The following is a 21,088-nucleotide window of genomic DNA, read 5'->3' as shown; positions in this document are numbered from 1 at the left end:
AGGAGTCATAGAACTCTATATAAATATACAATAATGTTTTAAATCCTCACCATGTTACAGATGGAAATCATAAAAGGATGGGATTGGAGGTGAGAAGAAAAGACAAAGCAGGAGATGCCCAGATGAGAGTAATTCTCAGGGCAGGACACCTGAGCTATGTGTTTCTCTGAAATATTTGGTTGAACCAAATCTGTATGAGGAACCAAGCTGAGCAAAAATGAATGTAAGTTCTCAGATGGATCAGCAAGAGAGAGACCAGAGACAGAGACAGTGCATCCAGGGCCAAGACCCAGCAACCACAGAATATGGGAACATGAGAAAGGGTCTCTAGTCTTGGGAGGTCAGCACAGAGTCTGGCAGATGGAGGGGAATAGAAAGGATGGAGCAGGGTCCAGAAGAGGGGAGTGTAAAACAGAAGGAGGACAGGAATTCTAAGGAGTGATGGAAATAAAGTTAGGAGGGCTTGCTAGCTAATGCAAATTGGGGGTATAAAAAATAAAAGAGGGGTGCTGGGGGTGTAGGGGGTGCAGTTCAGTGGTGGAGAATTTGCATAGCATGTATGAGGTCCTGAGTTCCATCCCAGGACCACAACAAAAAAATTTTTTTAATCAGAAAGGCAGTATTTAGCAACTCCAGGGAGTAGCTTCAAACTCTCTGTGTTTCAGAAGTCCCTGTGTCTTCCAGTTGATCCATCCTGCAAGCAATGCTGTGCTGGAAGCCCAAGTCGAGGGTGGAGGTACCAATTTGGGAGACACCAATAAATAGGGGGCATTGAAAAAAGGAAGGGAGAGGGGAGGGGAGAGGAAGTAGAGTATAACTATCAGAGAGGTCACAGGTGAGCCAAGGTGGACCAGGATGAAATACAGATGGCAGGTTCCTGGGGGGCTAGGGGAGAAGAGTACAGGTGAGTCCTCGGGAGTCCCTGACAACTGTCAGAGCAAGTTAAATGGAGAAGTGGGAGAACAGAGGCTGGACTGTAATGGGAAAGAAGGAAATGAAGACAGAGTGTCAGCTTTCTGGCAAAGAACATAGGTAATAAAGGTTAGAGAGCAGCTGGGCCAGAGGAAGATGGATGGACAGGGATGTATTTATTGAAAAAAAAAAAAGGATCTTGATAGGTTTATCCTAATGGGGTGGTAATATATAAAGCTTAATAGGTTGGAGGAGAAAGGAAGGTTCCAGAACACAATGAAAGGTGAGTCTTGAAGGGGAAGGGTGACAAAAAGGTGTGGGGGGGTTGTGAAATGGGAGGTTAAGAGGTCAAGTGCTGCCTGTTTGGCAAAGTGCTGTGCAGGGCAGGGGGCCAGGTGGAACCAGAGGAATGAGAGAAGATGAAGGGACCCTGGCAAGGACAACTCCATGAGGTCAAGGGTAAGTAGGATGGGCATGGAGACTTGGTGGCTACACAGTCCAAGGGCTAAAAAGAGACTGAAAAAGTAAAGTTGAAAGTTCCTACTGTGGTCCACACTGAGGGATGAAAATGTGCAGAAAGAGGCACCCAAAGAGGACTCAGGGGTCCTGGAGACAGTGAAATACATGCAGGGAGGTCAAGGCACACTCCAGCAGAGAGAAGAGAGAGCATTCAGGGGCTGAGATCACTGACGGCCATGAGATATCATGAACAGGGAAAAGTGTAGGAGGCCCTGCCCAGAAATGAGCTCTGGAGGGAGTACAGGTTGGGAAACAGAGACAGGAAAAAAGCAGACCTCAATCCTGGCCTCCGATCATCACCCCATTAATACACACTCACATCCCATGGGTGACTAGGAGCAGAGAGTGGCCAGGGCTCTGCTGCCCTGTGCCATGCAGGGGCCAAGCTCATCTTTCCTGAAGAGGACACAGGGACATATATAAAAATCCATCTTCCTTCCTGACTTTCTGAAGGGCCAATCTAAACTTTCAAAGAAAGCAGAATAGATGTTCTGCACAACAGATCCGTTCACCAAATACAGTAAAGACCCCGTAAATAAAATGTGATTCCACGCATCCAGGGTTCCTCCAGTGAGACTGAATGAGAAACGTCTATAACCCTCCACAATCTCACTGTGCATTCATTCCCATCTCCTAGGGAGGACGCAAGGGAAAAAAAAAAAAAAAATGGAAGGATGGGTCTTCACCTTCTTTGAAAACCTGGATTAAATACAAGAGAAGCAGTTTTCCACTCTCACTAACAGACCCAGGAAGACATCTAAAGAGGTGTAATTTCAAGCCAGGGAGGAAGGGACACATTTCCCAGGGGTGAGACGGTGTGATCCAATTTTGTGAAAACAGCTTTGGTTTGATTTCATAAATTAAAAAAAAAAAAAAAATGCAGTTCTTTTCATTTTGGTAGATATGCCCAAATTTATCTACTTGTTACATTCCTCACAGGATCTGGTGCCTCTATAATTAGAGATCTGCTCAGAAAGCTTTGTCTACGTAGCTGACGCGATCTACTTCAAAACTAAAGATCAGGTAACAGTATCTGTAAGCAAGACCCAGATCCTCTAAAAAAGACACGGAGGACATGACACAATTTAAATTCTGAAGCTTGGCTGGGGCGGCGGGTGGGCGGCGGGGAGGGTAGTAGGTCCGTGGGAGAGCATCGGCCCAGTATGCGCAACCCCCGCACCACCAAAAAAAAATTTTTTTTAAATAAATAAAACAAAACAAATAAATAAAAATGCTGAGACTTTGTTGTTATCAGCTCAAATAAAAAGACGTAAACACCCACCGAGACAGCAAGTGTCACAGCATCCAGCTCGACTTTGCCCAGATGTCCGCAGAATATGGAACTGACGATGCTAATGAGAAAGATCATCAACTGTGCAAGGAACTGCCCGGGGAACAGAAAGGAAAGTGGAGTTTTACACCCACCCTCCCTCCCCGGGCTTCGCGCAGCCAGGTGGGAACGCGCTCGAGGGCGCTAAAGCAGCCCCAAGGGGCGCCCAAGCCTCGCGACTGCGGCTGCGGCGGCCGTCGGGCGGGCGCAGCGGGGGGCCGCCGCACTCACCACGGGGCCCGCGAGCGCCGCCAGCTCCGCCGCCTCCCGCCGCAGGTCCGAGGGCAACGCGCCCCGCAAGCCCCGCAGGCAGCCGCGCCGCCAGAGGACGCCGGGCGGTGGGAGGGCTTGGTCCGCGGGGGACTCGGTGGCGGCAGCGGGGACCTCCATGCCGGCTCTGGAAGGGGCTCCAAGCCCGCTCACGGAATGCGAGCGCGCGAGGCCGAGGCTGCCGGGCCCTACACCTACACCGCCTGGCAGGGCCCTTCCCTTCCCTGCTCCGCCCCACCCCGCCCAGCCCAGCCGGCCGATGGTCCACTGCCGCGGAGACCAGCAACCACCCCCCACCACCACGCCCAGGGCGCCCAGTCCAACCGTCAACACCCAGAACCCCGGGGGGTGGGGGTGGGGGTGCTTGCCCAGGAGGGCAGCTCTAGGATGAGGAGTTTCTATAAGGCGTCAAGACAGATTGCAAAAAGTGTGTGGAGGCAGAGTGGACTTTGTAATTCCCACATCCTCCACACCCATAGAACACTTTCGGGGGACACCTTTCTCCAGGCCGCAGCTGAAGGGATGTTCAGGCATTCCCCCATCCCCATCCACCGCCATCCTACGGTTCCCCAGTGTCTTGGCTCTGCGGGGACAAGGTACTGAATCTGCCAGCCAGTGTGGCTTCTAGTCAGTGTAGCCATGGCACCTGCAGCCAGAGGAACCTGTTATGGGGCCAAGGAAAAGGGCAGGGGTGTGAGACACCTCTAGAGCTCCAGGGGTATCAGGTTGGGGGGCACAAGGAGAGAGTTGAGGGCTTTCTAATAAAGAGCTGGGGGAGGGTCGGCCCTGTGGATGCCTCAGGCCCCCCAGGCTCCACCTGGAAGGCCACAGACACTGCACATCTTCTTCACCTTGGTGGCTGGAGAATGAGGATCAATTTAGGGACCCAGGAAGAATGAAGTCCTGAAGGCAGAGATCCCTTTTGATAATTCCAACCAAAGCAGGCAAGTTGGGAGGGCTGGGGTATGTGTAGCCATGTGGTAGAGCACATGCAAGTGCAAGATCCTGGGTTCATCCCCAGCAATGCAAAGTGGGGGGGGGGGGGGAATCAGCAGCTGGGTGGTTTTTATTAACAGTAGCGAACTTTTCTGATTTTGTTCATTATTTGTTCTTTCAGGGCACAGGCCAAGCCTAGTCATGTATCCATTCGAGTACTGTCCTTACTTAGTATGTAGAGGTTTGCTGAATTAGCAGTGTGTACTTAACACTGTGAAGGCTGTAAGAAGTAGGGTTACTACTTAATCTAAGGCCTTTATTAAAACTTTGTCATCTGACACCATCACCACTAGGAATTATAATTAACAGCTCTAAAGACTTGCCTCAATTATGCACCCACAGTGCCCGAGATCTGGGCCCCCAACTGAAGATTAACAATTTGCCATCTGCCATTGAATAATAATCTAAGACACAAAGAAAGATGTACTGTAAAATATATTTTTTTAAATAATTCACACAGTAAGAATCCTAAAGCACTGTTTATATGGAGTTGTGTCTTAGAAAACAGTGGGCAGAAGAAACATGGAAGCCCCAGGTGAATATGGCACACCGTGGTCCTTATTTAAGACAGTGAATTTTTCTCAAGCATCATCTTTCAGACATCACCTTGAACCAAGATAAACCGTTTACCTTCTTAGTCTCTCTGCTTCATTAGAAAAGTATATCTTTGTGTTCTCCATTCTTAAAATCCACAGACACAACTAAATTACATGATCTGAAAATGAACTGCCGCTGCTAAGCCTATGAATTATTTGTATGTAAGCTCAAAAGTACAGGTAGTCCCTGACTTAACACTGGTTCCATTTATGATGCTTCAAAAGTGATACACATTCAGTAGAAACTGTACTTTGGAGCTTTTCCCAGGTTAGCGATAACGCAGTATGATCCTCTCTGAGATGCTGGGCTATAGCAGCAAGTTGCAGCTCCCACAGCCCCACAATCACATGCCACCGTGTGCTGTGTTACTCACACTGAATGGTAGGATAGGTGGATTAAATGCACTGTCAACTTATATACACGTGGGGTTGGGGATTGAACCTAGACCCTCAAGCTAAGCATGAGTTCTATTACTGAGTTGCAACCCCAGCCCCAGCTTGTGACAGTTTCAATTTACAATGGGTTTGTCAGGAGGTAGCCCCATTGTAAGTTGAGGAACATCTGTATTCCTTGACTGACCCTCTCTCTCTTGGCACATCACTGAATTCTGACATACACTCTCACTAAAATCCCCAATAGCAAGATTAAAATGACGCCCAGGAGCAGGAGTCCTCGCCGTAGAACCAACTGTTGCACAGACAATTTATCATTGTTCTTTGGATGGACAGGTGAAGGTTGTTCTTGGGGCATCTGCTGGTCCAATTGAGTCTCATCTTTTTTTCCAACATCTCTCATTAAAATTTCTCCATGGTTTTCAGGACCTACTGTGGGAGAAAAAGGAACTTAGCTTCAAAGGGATTTTTTTTTTCTTTTTTGTTTGTATAAAAGGTGATGTGTACCCGTGGTAATAGCTGGGAGAAAGTTAATTCAGGAAGCAGTTACTACCGAGAATAAATAAAAGAAATCATACTTTAGCTGCTGGGCAAGAATGTTTAGAGGCAAGTTCCTGTGTGTGTAGGCAAGATTGAGGGTATAGGAAGCTGCTGCCTCTTTAAATGACTATTAATAGTTCTTCAAGTTGGTGTCTTTTTGTTTGTTTGGGGGAATTTTCAAGGTTCCAACACCCATCTAATAAGCATTTCAAAAAGAGAGCAAAGCAAATGGAGGGGGAAATAAACTAAGAGAAAAAAATTGAGGCTGTTCACAGAACTAAAGATGGGAATCTTCATATCTAAGGACCTATGAAGTACCAGGGTAAGGACTCACACTTTGACTTAGTCTCATGATGCTGCAGAATAAGAATATCCTAAAAACTTCCCAAGAGAAAAGTAAAATCTAATGGCACAAGAATAAGACTGGTATGCAACTTATCTTTTACTCATTTCTTTATTTTCGCAGTACTGAGGGTTGCATAAAATGTGCTAGGAATTTGAACCCAAGGCTTTGCACATGTGAAGAAAGTCCTGAGCTGCACCTCCCAGCCCTTTTTTTTAATTTTGAAACAAGGTCTCTCTAACTTGTCTAGGTAGGCCTTGAACTTGTTATCCTCCTGTCTCAGCCCTCTGAATAGCTGGGATTATAGGCCTGTGCCTCCATGCCTGGCTGGCATCCAACTTCTTAATAAACATAAGTAGATAAAGGTTGAAGATTCCTTTTCTGAGATGATTAGAACCAGAAGTGTTTCAGATTTCAGATTAGGGACGCTCACCCTGTATTGGAATGTTACATCCCCTCAGAGTTCTGAAAGAAAATAATTTTGAACACAATAATACCAACTCACATCTACAAAATGCTTACTCTGTGTCGGGTAGTTCTCAGCATTCACTTGACCCTCACAATAATAGTGTAAGTTAAGTACAATTATGATCCCAACTTTATAATTTGAGAAAGATTTCACTGATGGTAGAAAACTCAGACCAACTCTCAAGATAATTATAAAGTCTGGATAAAACAAGATCATCTTGAAGGCATCAGAGAGCTAACAGTGTAATAAAGAGATACCAGGGCAAGATCATGAGGAGGGTGTAAACCCAGAGGCACAAGCCTGGCTTTTGGGGCTGCTTTTGTGCTGTGAGTTTTCCATCTGGAACATGTGGCTCAGAGGCTGAGCAACACCAAGCAACAGTGGGCTGTGGTAAGCCTCTCTGTACTTGGACTTGAACTCCTCACCAAAGCGCTGCAATTAAGGACAAAACAGAAGTAAGCCAGCCTCCCATTGGCTGCCTATCATGTTCAGGTCAGCTGGGTAGTCCAGAAACCTCAATCTGTCAAAGTGCCCTAGATTGCTTATGAAATCCAGCATCTGACAAAAGCAAAATAAAATCCTATCTGGAACCAGAAAACTTTAACAGTGGCTGCTCCTTTTCAAGTTGCCCTTTGCCCTCTATTTGCCCTTTGCAGGGTCACTTTACCTCCCTATGCCAAGGTACCTAGTATTCTGAATTCTGAAGACAGGCTGTACCTAAATAAGTAAGATGTTACCTGCTCAATAATGTTTATTTAGATTTCCGGAACCCTGAACATCTGGTGACCTTCAAATAACATCAGATTGTATAACACCACTCCTCAGTCTTTAGTTCTGTCCGTCAACTAACACAAATATGTACTCTGTCATGAGGTTTAACTTGAAGAAAAGTAATATGTTTGGATAAAGAACTATAGGAACTAACCTCAGTATGTTGAGGTACATTGTGATGTTTCTGCCAGAGACGAAGGAAAAAGAAGACACAGGCCTGGGTGAGAAAGACCCCACTCAGCACAGAACCTTCTTGCCCTGCTCCTCCTTTGCCCTCAAGTTCCCCAAGGTGAAGCTTTGAAGACCATCACTCTCTCCATCTTCCAGGATGCCAGCCCTTGAATAAAACTAATTTCCTTCCAATCAACTCTTATCTCTTGAGTATTGGCTTTTGAGTGGTGAGCATCCAGACCTGAGCCCCAGTAACAGTTTTAGACCTCAAATGACTTCTAAAACAATGTCCAAATATAAAGTCTGTGTCATAATCAAAGATAAGCAGACACACAGACTAGACAATATGCATGAGAACTGAGGAAAAAGAAACCAAAAACCAGAAGTGATCCCTGGCAGACATTTAGCCATCAGAAAGTCCAAAGGGTTAAATTATAAAGGAGTGTTGGAGCTCAGGACATACCACCCCCAAAATGTGACTGTAGAAGACCAGAATATGCCATCCCACGTTTCAAGCTATTTTAAACTGCAGAAGGGGAGTACCTCTGAAAGGCTACCCTTTAATAAAAGAAGGGAGGATGAGACGAACTCTAGATAGGGCAAAGGGGAGGGAGGGAAGGGAGGAGGCATGGGGGTAGGAAAGACGGTAGAATGAGATGAACACCATTACCCTAAGTACCTGCGGGAGGACACGAATGGTGTGAATATACTTTGTATACAACCAGAGATATGAAAAATGGTGCTCTATATGTATAATATGAACCGTAATGCATTCTGCTGTCATATGTAGCAAATTAGAATATAAAAATAAACAAAATAAACTAGAAAAAAAAAGAAATCTTATATTAGTAAAACTATATCAAGAAGAAGGCAGCTCCTGAACAACTTTTATCATCTGAGAAACTTTCTACATAAGAAGATCATCTTTATTTTATCATGCATTTATTCCTCTCACCTTCTCTTGTGTAGCCAACCCCACCCCTAGAAGCCTCACACCCCTACTCCTTTCTGTTGTTCAAGAAGCAATATTAACTATACCCATCTGACCCTTCTTTGAGTCTCATTCTGTGGGATTCCCAAGCCTGTGCATGTAATTAAATATATTTTTTTTCTCCTGTTAATCTGCCCTGTGTCAATTCCATTCTTGGCCTAGCTGTAGAACCTAGGTGTGCAGAGGGAAACCACTGTTACCTCCTTTACAGTAACAAAGGACTAAAATGACTACCTGCCTAAGAAACTGGGAATGTAGAAGAATTACAAAGATGGACAGCAGAATAAAATAGACATTATTATTGCTGTGGGTATATACATGACTGCATGACCAATGTAATTCTGCAAATACATTCAGAAAAATGAGAAATTATATCCCATCTGATTCAAATGTATGATATGTCAATATCATTGTACTGTCATATGTAACTAATTAAAACAAATTTAAAAAAGAATTTAAAAATGGTTAACAGAATATAATAAACCAAAAGAGAGAGAGAGAAAAAAAAAAGAATTACAAAAATGACAGGAAAAAAATACATTTGTAGAATGTTCATCAGAAGCAATTGTCCAAACAATAACTTACTTAAAGCAGGTGTCTCTAATAAACACAAGAAACCTCACTAAAATAAACACAAATGGGTCAAGATATGACCCATGCATAGAATCTCCAAGTATTAGAAATATCTGTAGCCCAACACAAAGAAATGATAAATGTTTGAAGTGATGGATAAGCCAATTACCACTAACTGATCATTACACATTTGTACACATGTATTGAGATGTCACGCTGTGACCCACAAATATGTACAATTATTATGTCAATCAAAAAATGTATTTTAAAAGAGAAAAAAATGCCTATAGAATGGTTACAGAAATACCACAAATTAGCAAAGGAACTGAGGGCCGTTTAATCACTGTAGCCGTATGTCAATGTGTGGAATTGAAGCCAACAAACTTTACCCCAAAGTGGGCATTAACTGACTCTATCATTTATTTCTGAAACATTAGTACCTTATATCAATGAGAGTACACAGCAGTAAATTGAGCGAATGACCCCTCCAGTCCTACCTAGATAGGCCTAAGAGCTGGGAGCATTATATCATACCTGGGTAAACTGGATCTTGAGGGACAGCAGAATTCTCATCTGGGGCCACATTGACCTTCAAATTGGCATGTACTTGAGCCTAGAAAAATGAAATTCAAAGTTCACTAGTTGTTAGATAGTGTAGGTTTGACACCCAGTTTAGGAAAAGCCAAGCCCTGTTCCTCAATGGACATGTAAAGTTGAATCTTCTCTAGGTCATGGCTATAGAATCCGCTTTCATAAGAACTGAAATGAAGTCAGTGGGAGGGGGAAGGTTGGATGGACAGGTGCAGGGTGAGATGAAGGACCAAGATCACTTAGAACCTGCCCTTTTTCTTCACCTTCTTACTTCATCTCCTTTTTTTAGCCTCCTATTTCCAGACCTCACATTGACCCTGGAAAGGTGAAGAGAAGGAGGCACACAGGATCTGAGCAAAATATTTTGAGTAAACAGTAAACAGGGTTAGGATGAACTTTGACGCTTTCTCTCAAGTTTCCAATTCTATCCTGAAATTGGCCAAAGGTGAGATTCTGGCAGGAGATACAAAAATAAATAAATAAATAAAAGGAGGCTTGTATGTTTCTATTCATTGACTCCACAAAGAGAAAACAGATAAAGCCAGGGTCATGGAGTCCTTCGCTTCTGAAAATCTAGTTATAACCTAAAAATAGCATCAAAGAGAAAAGAACCTCCCAAAGCAAAAAAGAGCACCCCACCAGATCCTGCTTGTTTTCTAGGGAAGGAACTTTTTAAAAATTTTTTTTAGTTTTTTAGATGGACATAATATCTTTATTTTGTTTTTTTGTTTTTTTTTTTTTATTTGCTGAGAATCGAACCCAGTGCCTCACTGCATGCTAGGTGAGCGCGCTACCACTTGAGCCACATCCCCAGCCCCTAAGGAAGAACGTTTGCTGGGACATCCATCAGCATAGTTACCTGTTGACAGGCTTGTTTCCAGTTGAGACGAGCAATAAAGACGATAAAGCACACAGCTTGAGCGACAGTACAGATGATGATCCCCGCCCACAGACCTGGATGTGGAAATATTTAACAGAGGTGGTTAGCTCAGTGGAAAATGGCCACCCCTGAGAGGATGTATGCATCTCCTGTTACTTCTGCAGACCATGCTGGGAATCTGCTTCCATGGCTGAGGTGGGGTCCATAGTGGACCGTAGGACTCTACCTGCTCTCTTCTTGGGTTTCCAGAAGGCCAGCACCCCCTGAGACCACTTTCTGTGATTGTCACAGCAAAAGTTCAGAGGTTATCGCTAGCCATTTTTATTACAATGATTGGATATCAATAATAGTGCCAGTGACAAGAAAATTAAATTTCCCAGGACAAAACTTCTTCTGCCCTATGTTCCTCAAAAGAGATGAACGTTAAAAAAAAAAAAAAAAAAAAAGCAGAAATCATCATGGTCAATAAATGAATTAAAATATTTTTTTAAAAGAGTGAGAGAGAGAGAGAGAGAGAGAGAGAGAGAGAGAGAGAGGGAGAGAGAGAGATTTTTTTTTTTTTTAATATTTATTTTTTAGTTTTCGGCGGACACAACATCTTTGTTTGTATGTGGTGCTGAGGATCGAACCCGGGCTGCACGCATGCCAGGCAAGCGCGCTACCGCTTGAGCCACATCCCCAGCCCCCAAATTAAAATATTTCATTTTTAATTTGGCTGCTTCTAGTAGAAGCCTTTGATTTTGGATATTAGTTAGTTTACATGTTGGTCACCCGGAGATGTATTAAAAAGGAAAAAATGTAAGAAAAACCTAAGAATTATTTGTTCATAGTATTAGTCCTGGTGGTTCTTGTGCTCCACCAAACAAATCCGAGGAAGGATTAATGGCAACAGGAACAAGACTATTGGGATTTCTTGCTCCAGCAGAAGGGAGACACAGCACTAAACGAGAGACTGTCGAGCTAGCTCTTCAAAGGGAGCTAAGTTTTTATTCCTGTGCAAGGATGGCAAGGGTGGGCTAGATTCTAGGAATTTTAATTGGCTTTGGGCATATTTTCTAAGATTTTTTTTTTGTGTGTGTGTGTGGGTCTTTCAACCTTGAGGGAGGGGCCTTCAGTCTGGAGCAAATGTTACATCTTTCCCTATATAATCACCTCTGCCTTGTGATAAGGATGAATTGCTGGGACTGTGGAGAAAACACATGCAGATGGAGAAAAACATAAATCATGCAAGTAACAAGTTCAGGGTCCTTGGAATTTGCTATTTCAATGATGCCTCAATAGTTTTGACCTCTTTGTTGTTTGTTCTTGGAGAGTCATGGCAAAGGTATCCTGACTTTAGTGTTGCATCTGGTTTCTGGAGACCTATAAGACGGTTTGAGAGTGGGTGGAGAGGGAAAGGAACATACTGTGCTCTTAATAGCTAACAAGCCATGAATTAGTCCCTGGAATTCATTTGTTCCTGTGGGGCTCTGATTATCTCATCCCCTCCCCTCTCAAAGTTTTTACCACTTAACCTTAAGGGATGCTACTTTCCATGGGGGATCCCTGACTATACCTCAGTATTTAGGCTTCTGAAAGGGAAAGAAAGCTTTTTAGAGGGTGGCGGGGGGGACATGCTGGGGATTGAGTCCAGAGCCCTGTGCATGCTAAACATATGTTCTACCACTGAGTTACACCCCCAGCTGAGAAGCCATTTTAGAAATCAATGTTTGTATTCAAAAAGGTGCTTGTAACACCTGGATCCCATTTTACATTGGTTTTAAAACATTTTAACAGTTAAAAAACAAAATAATTTTCATAGCAAAATTCACCACACATTAAGAAGTAATGATATTCTCTACCCCCAGAGTTTCCTACTTGACCTCTACAGATTTTTCTGGAAGCTTGCAGGGGAGGGTTATGCACCCAGAGATGATTAGAAACAAAGAGGAGAAATTGAGTGTAAATGAATGATAGAGAAAGCCTGTTAAATCTCAAATTATTATACAGATTCTACCTAATGAACCTACACAGTGCCAGGCACAGTAGCGCACATCTGTGATTCTAGCTGCTCAGGAGGTTGAGGCAGGAGGCTGAGGCAGTTTGAGACCAGATTGAGCAACTTAGCAATACACAATCTCAAAATAACATTTTTGTAAAAAGGGAATGGGTCGTATCTCAGAGGTAGAACACTCCTGGGTTCAATCTCTGGTATCAAATAAATGAATGAATGAATGAATGAATGAATGAATTTAAAACCCTATATAAGGCATTGAGGAGATGCAAATAATGAGAGGCTTTGTCAATAATGAACTAAAGATAGAATCAAAAGCTCTAAGGTAGTCCATGGGAGGATGAATGTACAGACAGACAATTGCCAGGCTGGACATAAAAATAGAACTCTGACCCACATGCAGCAACCAGCCCAGGAAACTAACCTTTTATCCACAATAAGCAACCCAGGAAGGCAGCCTTCTAGAAACCAGACTTGCTGGAAGCCACTTTGGCATCTCTAGTGACAAATCAGAAAGCCAAACCATAACTTCTACAACAATCAATGCCAAATGGCCAGGCTTGGCTCATAACTGACAGCTTCCCTAATTTGGGTCCCTACTTCCACCTTCAGACAAATATATACCCCTAGCCAATCATGTAGTGGCCCCACATCTAGTCAGCCACCTCTAGCTCCCCCAGGCCAAGAACCTCCAATCAGGGCCACCTGAGCCATTCCTTTTACCCACTATAAAGCTCTCCCACTACCAGTGGCTGACTTCCCTGGGTGACAGGCTCAGAACACAAAGCCTTTACTTTTCTCTTTTGCTTGTTCTCGGTTTATTTCCACAGCTGTTCATATCCATGTAAGGATTAAGGGGGCTACTCTGGGTTCCCAGGTTCTGGAGGGGAGACTCCATGCAAGGTTTACAGCTCCTCTACTCCTCTTCACCAAACACCTTCCCACCACGTTTGTCAGGAGTGGCCAGTCGCTCTTCATTCACAATAGTGAAGTTAGTGACCACCTGCTAGTCCTATAATGGAGTAGTAAAAACAAGCCCCTCCTTCCTCTTCCAAATCCAGAGTTCCTAGTACACAGAAATTACAAGTTCACCTTATCTTCAAAAGAAAATAACTAGCTAGCTCCGGTCATAATTTGAAAATTATGAACTTGATTTCTAGTAATTTCACAATACATATTAAAAGATTTCTGTTTGACTCAACTAGGAACCCCACACAGGATTTTGGTTTTGTTTTGGTTTGGGGGAGGGGAGGGTACCAGGGATTGAACCCACTTAACCACTGAGCCACATCCCCAGCCTTCTTCTTCTTCTTCTTTTTTTTTTTTAATGAGATAGGGTTTGCTAAGTTGCTGAGGCTGGCTTTGAACTCACAATCCTCCTACCTCAGCCTCTCTTACCCCTGAGATGACAGGTGTGCACCACTGCACCCAGCCAAACAGTATAATTATTAGAATATCCTGGGCAGGACGTAGGAATTTGCATATTAGAAAGGCCTCCAAGGGAATTCTGAGGCTGTTACAATGTCTTAGGTTGCTCAGAAGAATCTGTGGTATTTTGGTATTCATCTGGGCATTTTGTACAGTTACACTGGGCACCCTACTGGGAGCAATATGACATTCTGAAACAATTCATGCTACACTTCCATCTAAATGGTAGGTGGGAAGAGTTGACTACAGTCCTTTCACAGTGTCCCCTTTAGAAATTCTCAAATCCCTCTACTTTGCACACAGTAGGTATGCTTTTACTAGATGAATGAAGTGGGACAAGTACAGCCCTTAGGATATAGAGGGATCTATATTTTAAAGTAAATTCCTCCTCTTCCAGAAAAGTTGAACTGAAAGAAGTAGAGAGTAGAATGACGGTTACCAGAGGCTGGGGTGGCCCCTTGGGGGTGGGGTGGGAGAGTATGGGGGAATTGTTGGTCAAAGGGTACAAAGTTTCTTGGGCCAAAGTGTGTGGCTCTGTGGTAAAGTTCTTGCCTAGTATGCATGGAGCCCTGGATTTGATTCCAAAAAACACAAAAGGACACAATGTTGTAGATTGACAAGAAGAATGAGTTTTAAAATCTACTGCACAGCAGGGTGACTATAATCAATCATACCCTACTGCATATGAGTAAATTTCAGATGTCTCACCATGAAAAATAAGCAAGATGGCAGGTATGTTAATTACTTTGATCTAATTGTATGCACATGAAAATACCACATGGTGCCCCACATATGCATACAATTGTGATTCGTTTTTAAAATTATAACTAGTGCATATTAATTGTACAAATAATGGGTTTCTTTGTAGCATTTTCATACATATATGTATGCTTTTTCAATTAAAATGATTTTTATAAAATGATACAATATAAAAAAGAATGTTATCTTTAGTATTTTATACTTATTGAATGTTTCAATGATAATATTTTAGATAATAGTGTTAAATAAAACATATCAGTAAAAAAATAGGTTCTTCTGTTTAATTTCCATTAACATTTTCATCAGTGAAGTCAAAGCCTGAATAATGCCAGAAACTCAGCTAAATAATTTTCTGCACCAATGAGTTCTGAAAATTCTATTCTTTGACCATCTTCTGTATTTTTAATTAAAACATTATTGAACTTGAGAAAAATGTGCTACACAATGAAGCACGTTGGACTGGAAGTTCTCTGTGGGTATCAGATGACTTCTCACCACCTCTGAGCCCGCCAAATACTAATAGATTAAAACAAACCATGCTTAAGTCAGTTACCACTTCACACCAAAGACAATGTTCCAGGTTTTAATATCATCATGTATTCACTGCCAATGCATTCCCAATTATTATTTTAGAAACCAAAGCTAGGCAGTCATATATTTCCCTACTTTAAAAAAAAATAGCTCTGGTAATTTCAGATCATGTAGATTCAGTTCTCTCCTCCAAATTCAGTAAGAGGATGTTATGGTTTAGATAGGAGGTATCCCCCAAAAGCTCATGTGTGAGACAAAACAAGAACTTTTAGAGGTGAACTGATTGGGTTACGAAAGCCTTAGCCTTATCAATGCATTAATCCACTTGAATGGATTAACTGGGTGGTAACCGTAGGCAAGTAGGGTGTGGCTAGAGGAGGTGGATCACTGGGTATGTGCCTTTGAGGTTTATATTTTGCCCTTGTTAAGTGGAGTTCTGTCTCTGTTTCCTGATATCATGCCCTGAACTGCTTCCCTCTACCACACCATTCCATTGTGATGTTCTACCTCTCCTCTGGCTCAGAGCAATGGAGCTGGCCGTCTATACACCGAGACCTCTGAAACTGAAAAGCCCCCAAATAAGCTTTTCCTCCTTTAATTGTTCTTGTCAGGTCTTTTGGTCATAGTGGAAAAAAAAAAAAGACTAAAAAAAGGGATAAAGAGATGTCTTGCCCCCACCTTTCTTCTGCACTGTCCACATTGATCCCCCCTCCCATACCCTATGGGAATACCCACAAGATATGGATAAGATATACCAAAGATTATGGCAGGTGGGAGGCAGAGGCTACAGAAGAAGGTAAGGATGATAAGGAGAGCGCTGGCCAGTTGCCATGCCCCTTGGTGAGCACAGAAGGGTGCTATTCTATGTCCTACTGGGTCCAGGTGCCATGTCGCTGACCAGCCACTTTCCCACTTCACCCCAATCTCTCCAGGATGCCACAGGAGGATGACCTTCCTTCTGTAGTTTCACTGCCAGGGTCTTGCCGACGCAAAGGGCTATCACTAAAAGAACAGAACAGATCTACAAAAGGGACATTTCCAAATGCTTCTTCGGTGGTCCTTGCTGTCACTCCTTTGAAGAAGTGAAAACTGGACGGGTAAATCAGGGAGAGGAGTAGAAAGGATATTTTGTTGTGCTGGGTATCGCAATGGGGACCATCACCTGCATGGGCAAGAAGGGCATGACCAGGCAGCCTTGGGCTCCTGGCTGAGGCTGGGGCTGGGGCTGGGGCTGGGGCTGGAGTTGGAGGCTACTGTGTGTCCAGCCCCAGCTTTCTCTAACCAAGGGTAGAACTGAAGTTGAAAATTCCAGAATTCCAGAGTCAAGTTTCAGTGTTCTCTGAGGGTCATTTCCTGGTCTGTAACTGCTCTGCCTGCCCAGATCTGATGGATTAAAACAAACCATTCTTAAATCAGTTATACTTCACCCAAAGACAACCTTCAAGTTTTGATAGAATCATTTATTGATTACCAGTGTATTCCCAATCATTATTTTTGAAATAAAGCTTACCAATCACTCCAAGCTTGGCTGCAAACATCAGTGCAATCCCAATGGGTAGACCAATCACGTAATACCCAATGGCGTTAACAATGGCTCCCACCTTCTGACTTCCAGTTCCCCGCAAAACGCCACCACTCGTACACTGTGGGCAGGTAACATCTCATCAGTGTGAACACTACTGCTGCTTTTGAAAGACTCCCCACCTCCCAAGCATGGACCAGATATTTCATGCCACTCAGACTTAAAAATCCATGAACATGTGACAATATCCTGCAGAAGGAACCATGACTAGTATTTCCTACCCTAACTCCTCTTCTCAGTTGAAGTTTACCATCATCAGAAGAAACACATAATGTAGATCATGAAAGTTCTTAAGGCATAACACTCACAGCAAGTCCTTCAAAGAGGTGGGACACAGCATAAATTGGGACCACCTGAGCCACCAGAGCAACGATGTCTCTGTTCACAAAATAAAGCACATGGTGATTAGTGGAACACAAATATGTGGGAGGGCTGGGGTTGTGGCTCAGCGGTAGAGCACTCGCCTAGCACATGCGAGGCTCTGAGTTCGATTCTCAGCACCACATAAAAATAAAACAAAGATATTGTGTCCATCTACAACTAAAACATAAAAAAAATATATATATATATATATATGGGAAAGGAGAACTACACAGTTCCCAGGTGGTGGGACTTTGCTCCTGTCTCAGTTCAGCAGCACAGTTCAGCTTTTGTCTTGCAGACATGGCCCACGCATTCTAGCCAATAGCTTCTATGCAGGGACAATTCTACAGGTGCTTGGCCCAAAGAAGAAGCAAACTGTATGTTGTAGGACATGACATTTTCTTTTCCCAATGCTGGAGATCCAACTCAGGATCTTGCACATGCTAGGCAAGTGTTTTACCACTAAGCTATACCCCCAGCTCTATCTTATAATTTTTAGGGGGAAAATTTTATTTATATATATAATTGCTAAATAAAAACAGACAAATGTAATTGAATGTAGTTGACCACATAAACCAATTCAATGACTTGGTACTCCACTGCCTGCAAAAACTAAAGCTTACATTTTACCGTCATCCTTCTAAAATGATTCCTTAGACCAGGCACTATGGTGCACCCCTGTGTTCCCAGCTACTCAGGAGGCTGAGGCAGAAGGATCCTAAGTTCAAAGCCAGCCTGGGCAACTTAGCAAACCCCTAATGCAAAAAAATAAAAAGAATAAGAAAAGAAAGTGGTTGGGGCTGTGGCTCGGTGGTAGAGTGCTTGCCTAGCACATGCGAGGCCCTGGGTTCGATCCTCAACACCACATAAAATAAAGGTATTTTAAAAATGTAAATATATATATATATATATATATATATATATATATATATATATATATATATATGTATGTATATGTATATATAGAAAGAAAAAACTGAGTATGGTGGTGCACAACTGTAATCCTAGTGACTTGGTGGGCTCTGAGGCAGGAGGATTACAAGTTCAAGGCCAGCTTCAGCAATAGAGTGAGGCTCTAAGCAACTTAGCAAGATCTTGTCTCAAAATAAAAAGTAAAAAGGGCTAGGGATGTAGCTCAGTAGTAAAGCCCCATCCTTGAATTTTGGTCACCCAACACCAAAATAAATTTTAAAAGTAAATAAATAAAATTTAAAAGTGTGTGCTGAGGATGTGTCTCAGAGGCAGAACACTTCTAGGTTCAATCCCACAGTGGATCAAGCATTACAGAGTTAAGAGTTAAGGTGCCCTCTATCGGAGCTGAAGGTATAGTTCAGTGGTATAGCACCTACCCAGCATGTGTGAGGCTATGTGTTTGATCCCCAGCATCACCAAAAAAATGAACAAAAAAGTGCTTTCCATGGAACCAAGGTTGGTAAGTTTTACAGCCATAGATACATTCTGCAGAATTATCCTTAGATCCTACAAATGGGCTCTAATTTCTAATGCTAGATTAGATGATTTCTGCCCCCTCCCCCAGAGAAGGAGGAGTCATAACCCAAGTGCTCTTTACCACTGAGTTACATCCCTTTTTATTTTATTTTATCTTATTTTATTTATTTATTTATTTATTTATTTATTTATTTATTTATTTTTGAGACATTGTCTCAGCTAAGTTGCTGAGACTGGTCCCGAACTTGTGATCCTCCTGAGTCACTGGAATGACAGGCATGTGCCACCGTGCCCCCTAGAGAGACAGATTTAAAAGCCCACATGTGATAGGAAGCAAGAAAAATTCTATCACTGACCTAGGGAGGGAAGAAATCCATCATACCCTTCAGTGGACTGGTCACAAATAAGCCCATATTATTGCATGACAATAAATATTTGTTACATGAATGAATAAATGTGGAATCTAGCACTGAACAAGATAATCACTTCTTTTTTTTTTTAAAGAGAGAGTGAGAGAGAGAGAATTTTTTAATATTCATTTTTTAGCTTTCGGGGGACACAGCATCTCTGTTTGTATGTGGTGCTGAGGATCGAACCCGGGCCCCACGCATGCCAGGCGAGCGCGCTACCGCTTGAGCCACATCCCCAGCCCAAGATGATCACTTCTTCAGAAAGGACAGGAACATAGTTCATTTACTAAAATTTAATGTCTGAATCGGGCAAATTTGCAAATGATTAAAGAAATCAAACAACAGGAAAAGGAGAGTGAGAAGCCTTATGGCCACAGTCTTCCAATCCACCCCATTACTACCCTGTCCTCCCAGGTAACAATTTTTTCTACTTTCTGTATTTGTCCAGTTTTAATGAAAATATAAGCAAATACAAATGGATAATCTTAATTTCTGTACACTATCACTTCACAAAAAGCATTCTGTACATGATCTGCATCTTGCCTCTTCCACCTATCATCTTCACCTTCCTATTCTACCAAAATATATTATTTTCAATGTGTTGTTCAATTCTTGCCTACTAATACTTTATTTTGGATTTTCATTTATTTTTCTTTTGGGTGCTGGGGATTGAATCCAGGGTGCTGTGCAGCCTAAACTTGCATGCTGGTCACACCCAAGGAGCACACCTCTGGCTCTTTATTTTGGATTTTTAAATCTATATTAATAAGTGAGAATGGTTTGATTTTCTTTTTTTTAATGTGCAAATTTTGTCAGATTATGGAGCCACTGTTATGTTTGCTTCATAAACAGAATGCTGAAATTCCATTTTTCTATGCTGAGGAATAGTTTAAACATGACTGGAATTTTATCTACATTTTGAAGATTGGATAAAATTCTCCTTTGGGACCCTCTGGAATTAATGCTTTTTTGGCATCTTAAGTTACTGTCTCTTATTTCTCATAAGGAAATCACCATGTTTAGACTTTCAATCCCTTTTTGGGGTAATTTTTTAATGTATATATTTTTCTAGTTGTTGATGAACCTTTATTTTATTTTATATGTGGTGCTGAAAATCAAACCCAGTGCCTCACACATGCTAGGCAAGTGCTCTACACTGAGCCACAACCCCTGCTCTTCTTGAGTAAATTTTGATCAATTATTTTCTTAGAGAATTGTCTATTTCTTCCAATTCTTAAAAATTCTCTTGCAAAAATAAAACGTGCAAACTGATTTCTCTCTTGGATTTTTTTTTTAAAAAGATGATGATTTGCAGTAATTCACTCCTTTCTTACTACTTTGTATAGAGGGACTTTCTCCTTCTCTCTCCTGAGATTAAACAGGCCCTGCTTCATTTACATCATGGATTTTGCTCATTTCAGTTGCTTCTTGGCTCCTTAGTGAGCAACACATTCTGAGAAACACTATTGTTAGCTGATGTTGCCATTGTGCGAACATCTCAGAATGAACAAACCCTACTACATACCTTGGTTAAATTGTGTGTGTGTGTGTGTGTGTGTGTGTGTGTGTGTGTGCAGTATAGCCTATTATTCCTATGGCTCCTGGGGCCATGATAAAGACAACAGCATGAGGTTAAGTCAAACATAAGAGAAAAGAATACAGTCAAGAGAAGCAAGGCCTAGGAGGTGCATGGGGCTCTGCTGACATAATATTGTTTCAATGGAAAGTTTTATAAGGAGGAGTGCATTCTAAAATAATGATTAAAAGTGCAGTGTGAAAAATACATAAACCAATAATATAAAGTCAGTTAATATAATTATCAAGTATTATGTAACATATATGTGTTCATGTTATACTTTTATACAAGGGGCAGAGCAGTAGGTTTGCTTCCACCAACATCACCACAAACATGTGAGTGGTGAAAGCTGTGGCATAGAGAGGCCATACAACAGGAATTTTCAGCTCTTTTATAATCTTATGGGTCATATATTCATATATGACCATATGTTGCACATGATAGTATTTTGATATTTGCATTTCCTGTGTCTCCTAATCTCAAAGATACAGTTTTTAAGTCTTTTTTTTTTTTTCATCCTTTTTCCTGCTCTGTGTGGTTTTCAGAAGTGGACAGAATGCAGTCCCCCACATTCCCAACAGAACCATCAGTGTATCCTGTATTTCCAGTAAAGTTAATTCTGATTCCCTCTGAGAAAAATGAGAACTATTTA

General features: G+C 42.2%; 2 protein-coding genes across 2 annotated transcripts in view; both read right to left on the bottom strand.

Moving 5' to 3' along the window:
* Positions 1 to 3,151, bottom strand: part of LOC143410565 (multidrug and toxin extrusion protein 2-like) — a 50,741-nt gene extending 47,590 nt beyond the window's left edge. The window contains exons 1-2 of the mRNA XM_076871419.1: positions 2,993 to 3,151; positions 2,714 to 2,815 (exon numbers count right to left, since the gene is read on the bottom strand). Of these exons, the coding sequence (XP_076727534.1) occupies positions 2,714 to 2,815; positions 2,993 to 3,151 (261 nt within the window). The remainder of the gene's footprint in view (positions 1 to 2,713; positions 2,816 to 2,992) is intronic.
* Positions 3,152 to 4,407: 1,256 nt separating this feature from the next.
* The window catches only part of LOC143409520 (multidrug and toxin extrusion protein 1-like), a 36,825-nt gene continuing 20,144 nt past the window's right edge, over positions 4,408 to 21,088 (bottom strand). The window contains exons 13-17 of the mRNA XM_076869849.1: positions 16,947 to 17,016; positions 16,567 to 16,699; positions 10,325 to 10,419; positions 9,409 to 9,487; positions 4,408 to 5,448 (exon numbers count right to left, since the gene is read on the bottom strand). Of these exons, the coding sequence (XP_076725964.1) occupies positions 5,222 to 5,448; positions 9,409 to 9,487; positions 10,325 to 10,419; positions 16,567 to 16,699; positions 16,947 to 17,016 (604 nt within the window). The 3' untranslated portion in view covers positions 4,408 to 5,221. The remainder of the gene's footprint in view (positions 5,449 to 9,408; positions 9,488 to 10,324; positions 10,420 to 16,566; positions 16,700 to 16,946; positions 17,017 to 21,088) is intronic.

This window comes from Callospermophilus lateralis, chromosome 11 (assembly GCF_048772815.1).
Source record: "Callospermophilus lateralis isolate mCalLat2 chromosome 11, mCalLat2.hap1, whole genome shotgun sequence".
NCBI classification, from domain to species: domain Eukaryota; kingdom Metazoa; phylum Chordata; class Mammalia; order Rodentia; family Sciuridae; genus Callospermophilus; species Callospermophilus lateralis.
Note: the sequence above shows the minus strand (reverse complement) of the source record. Positions and strands in the feature narration are given on the sequence as shown.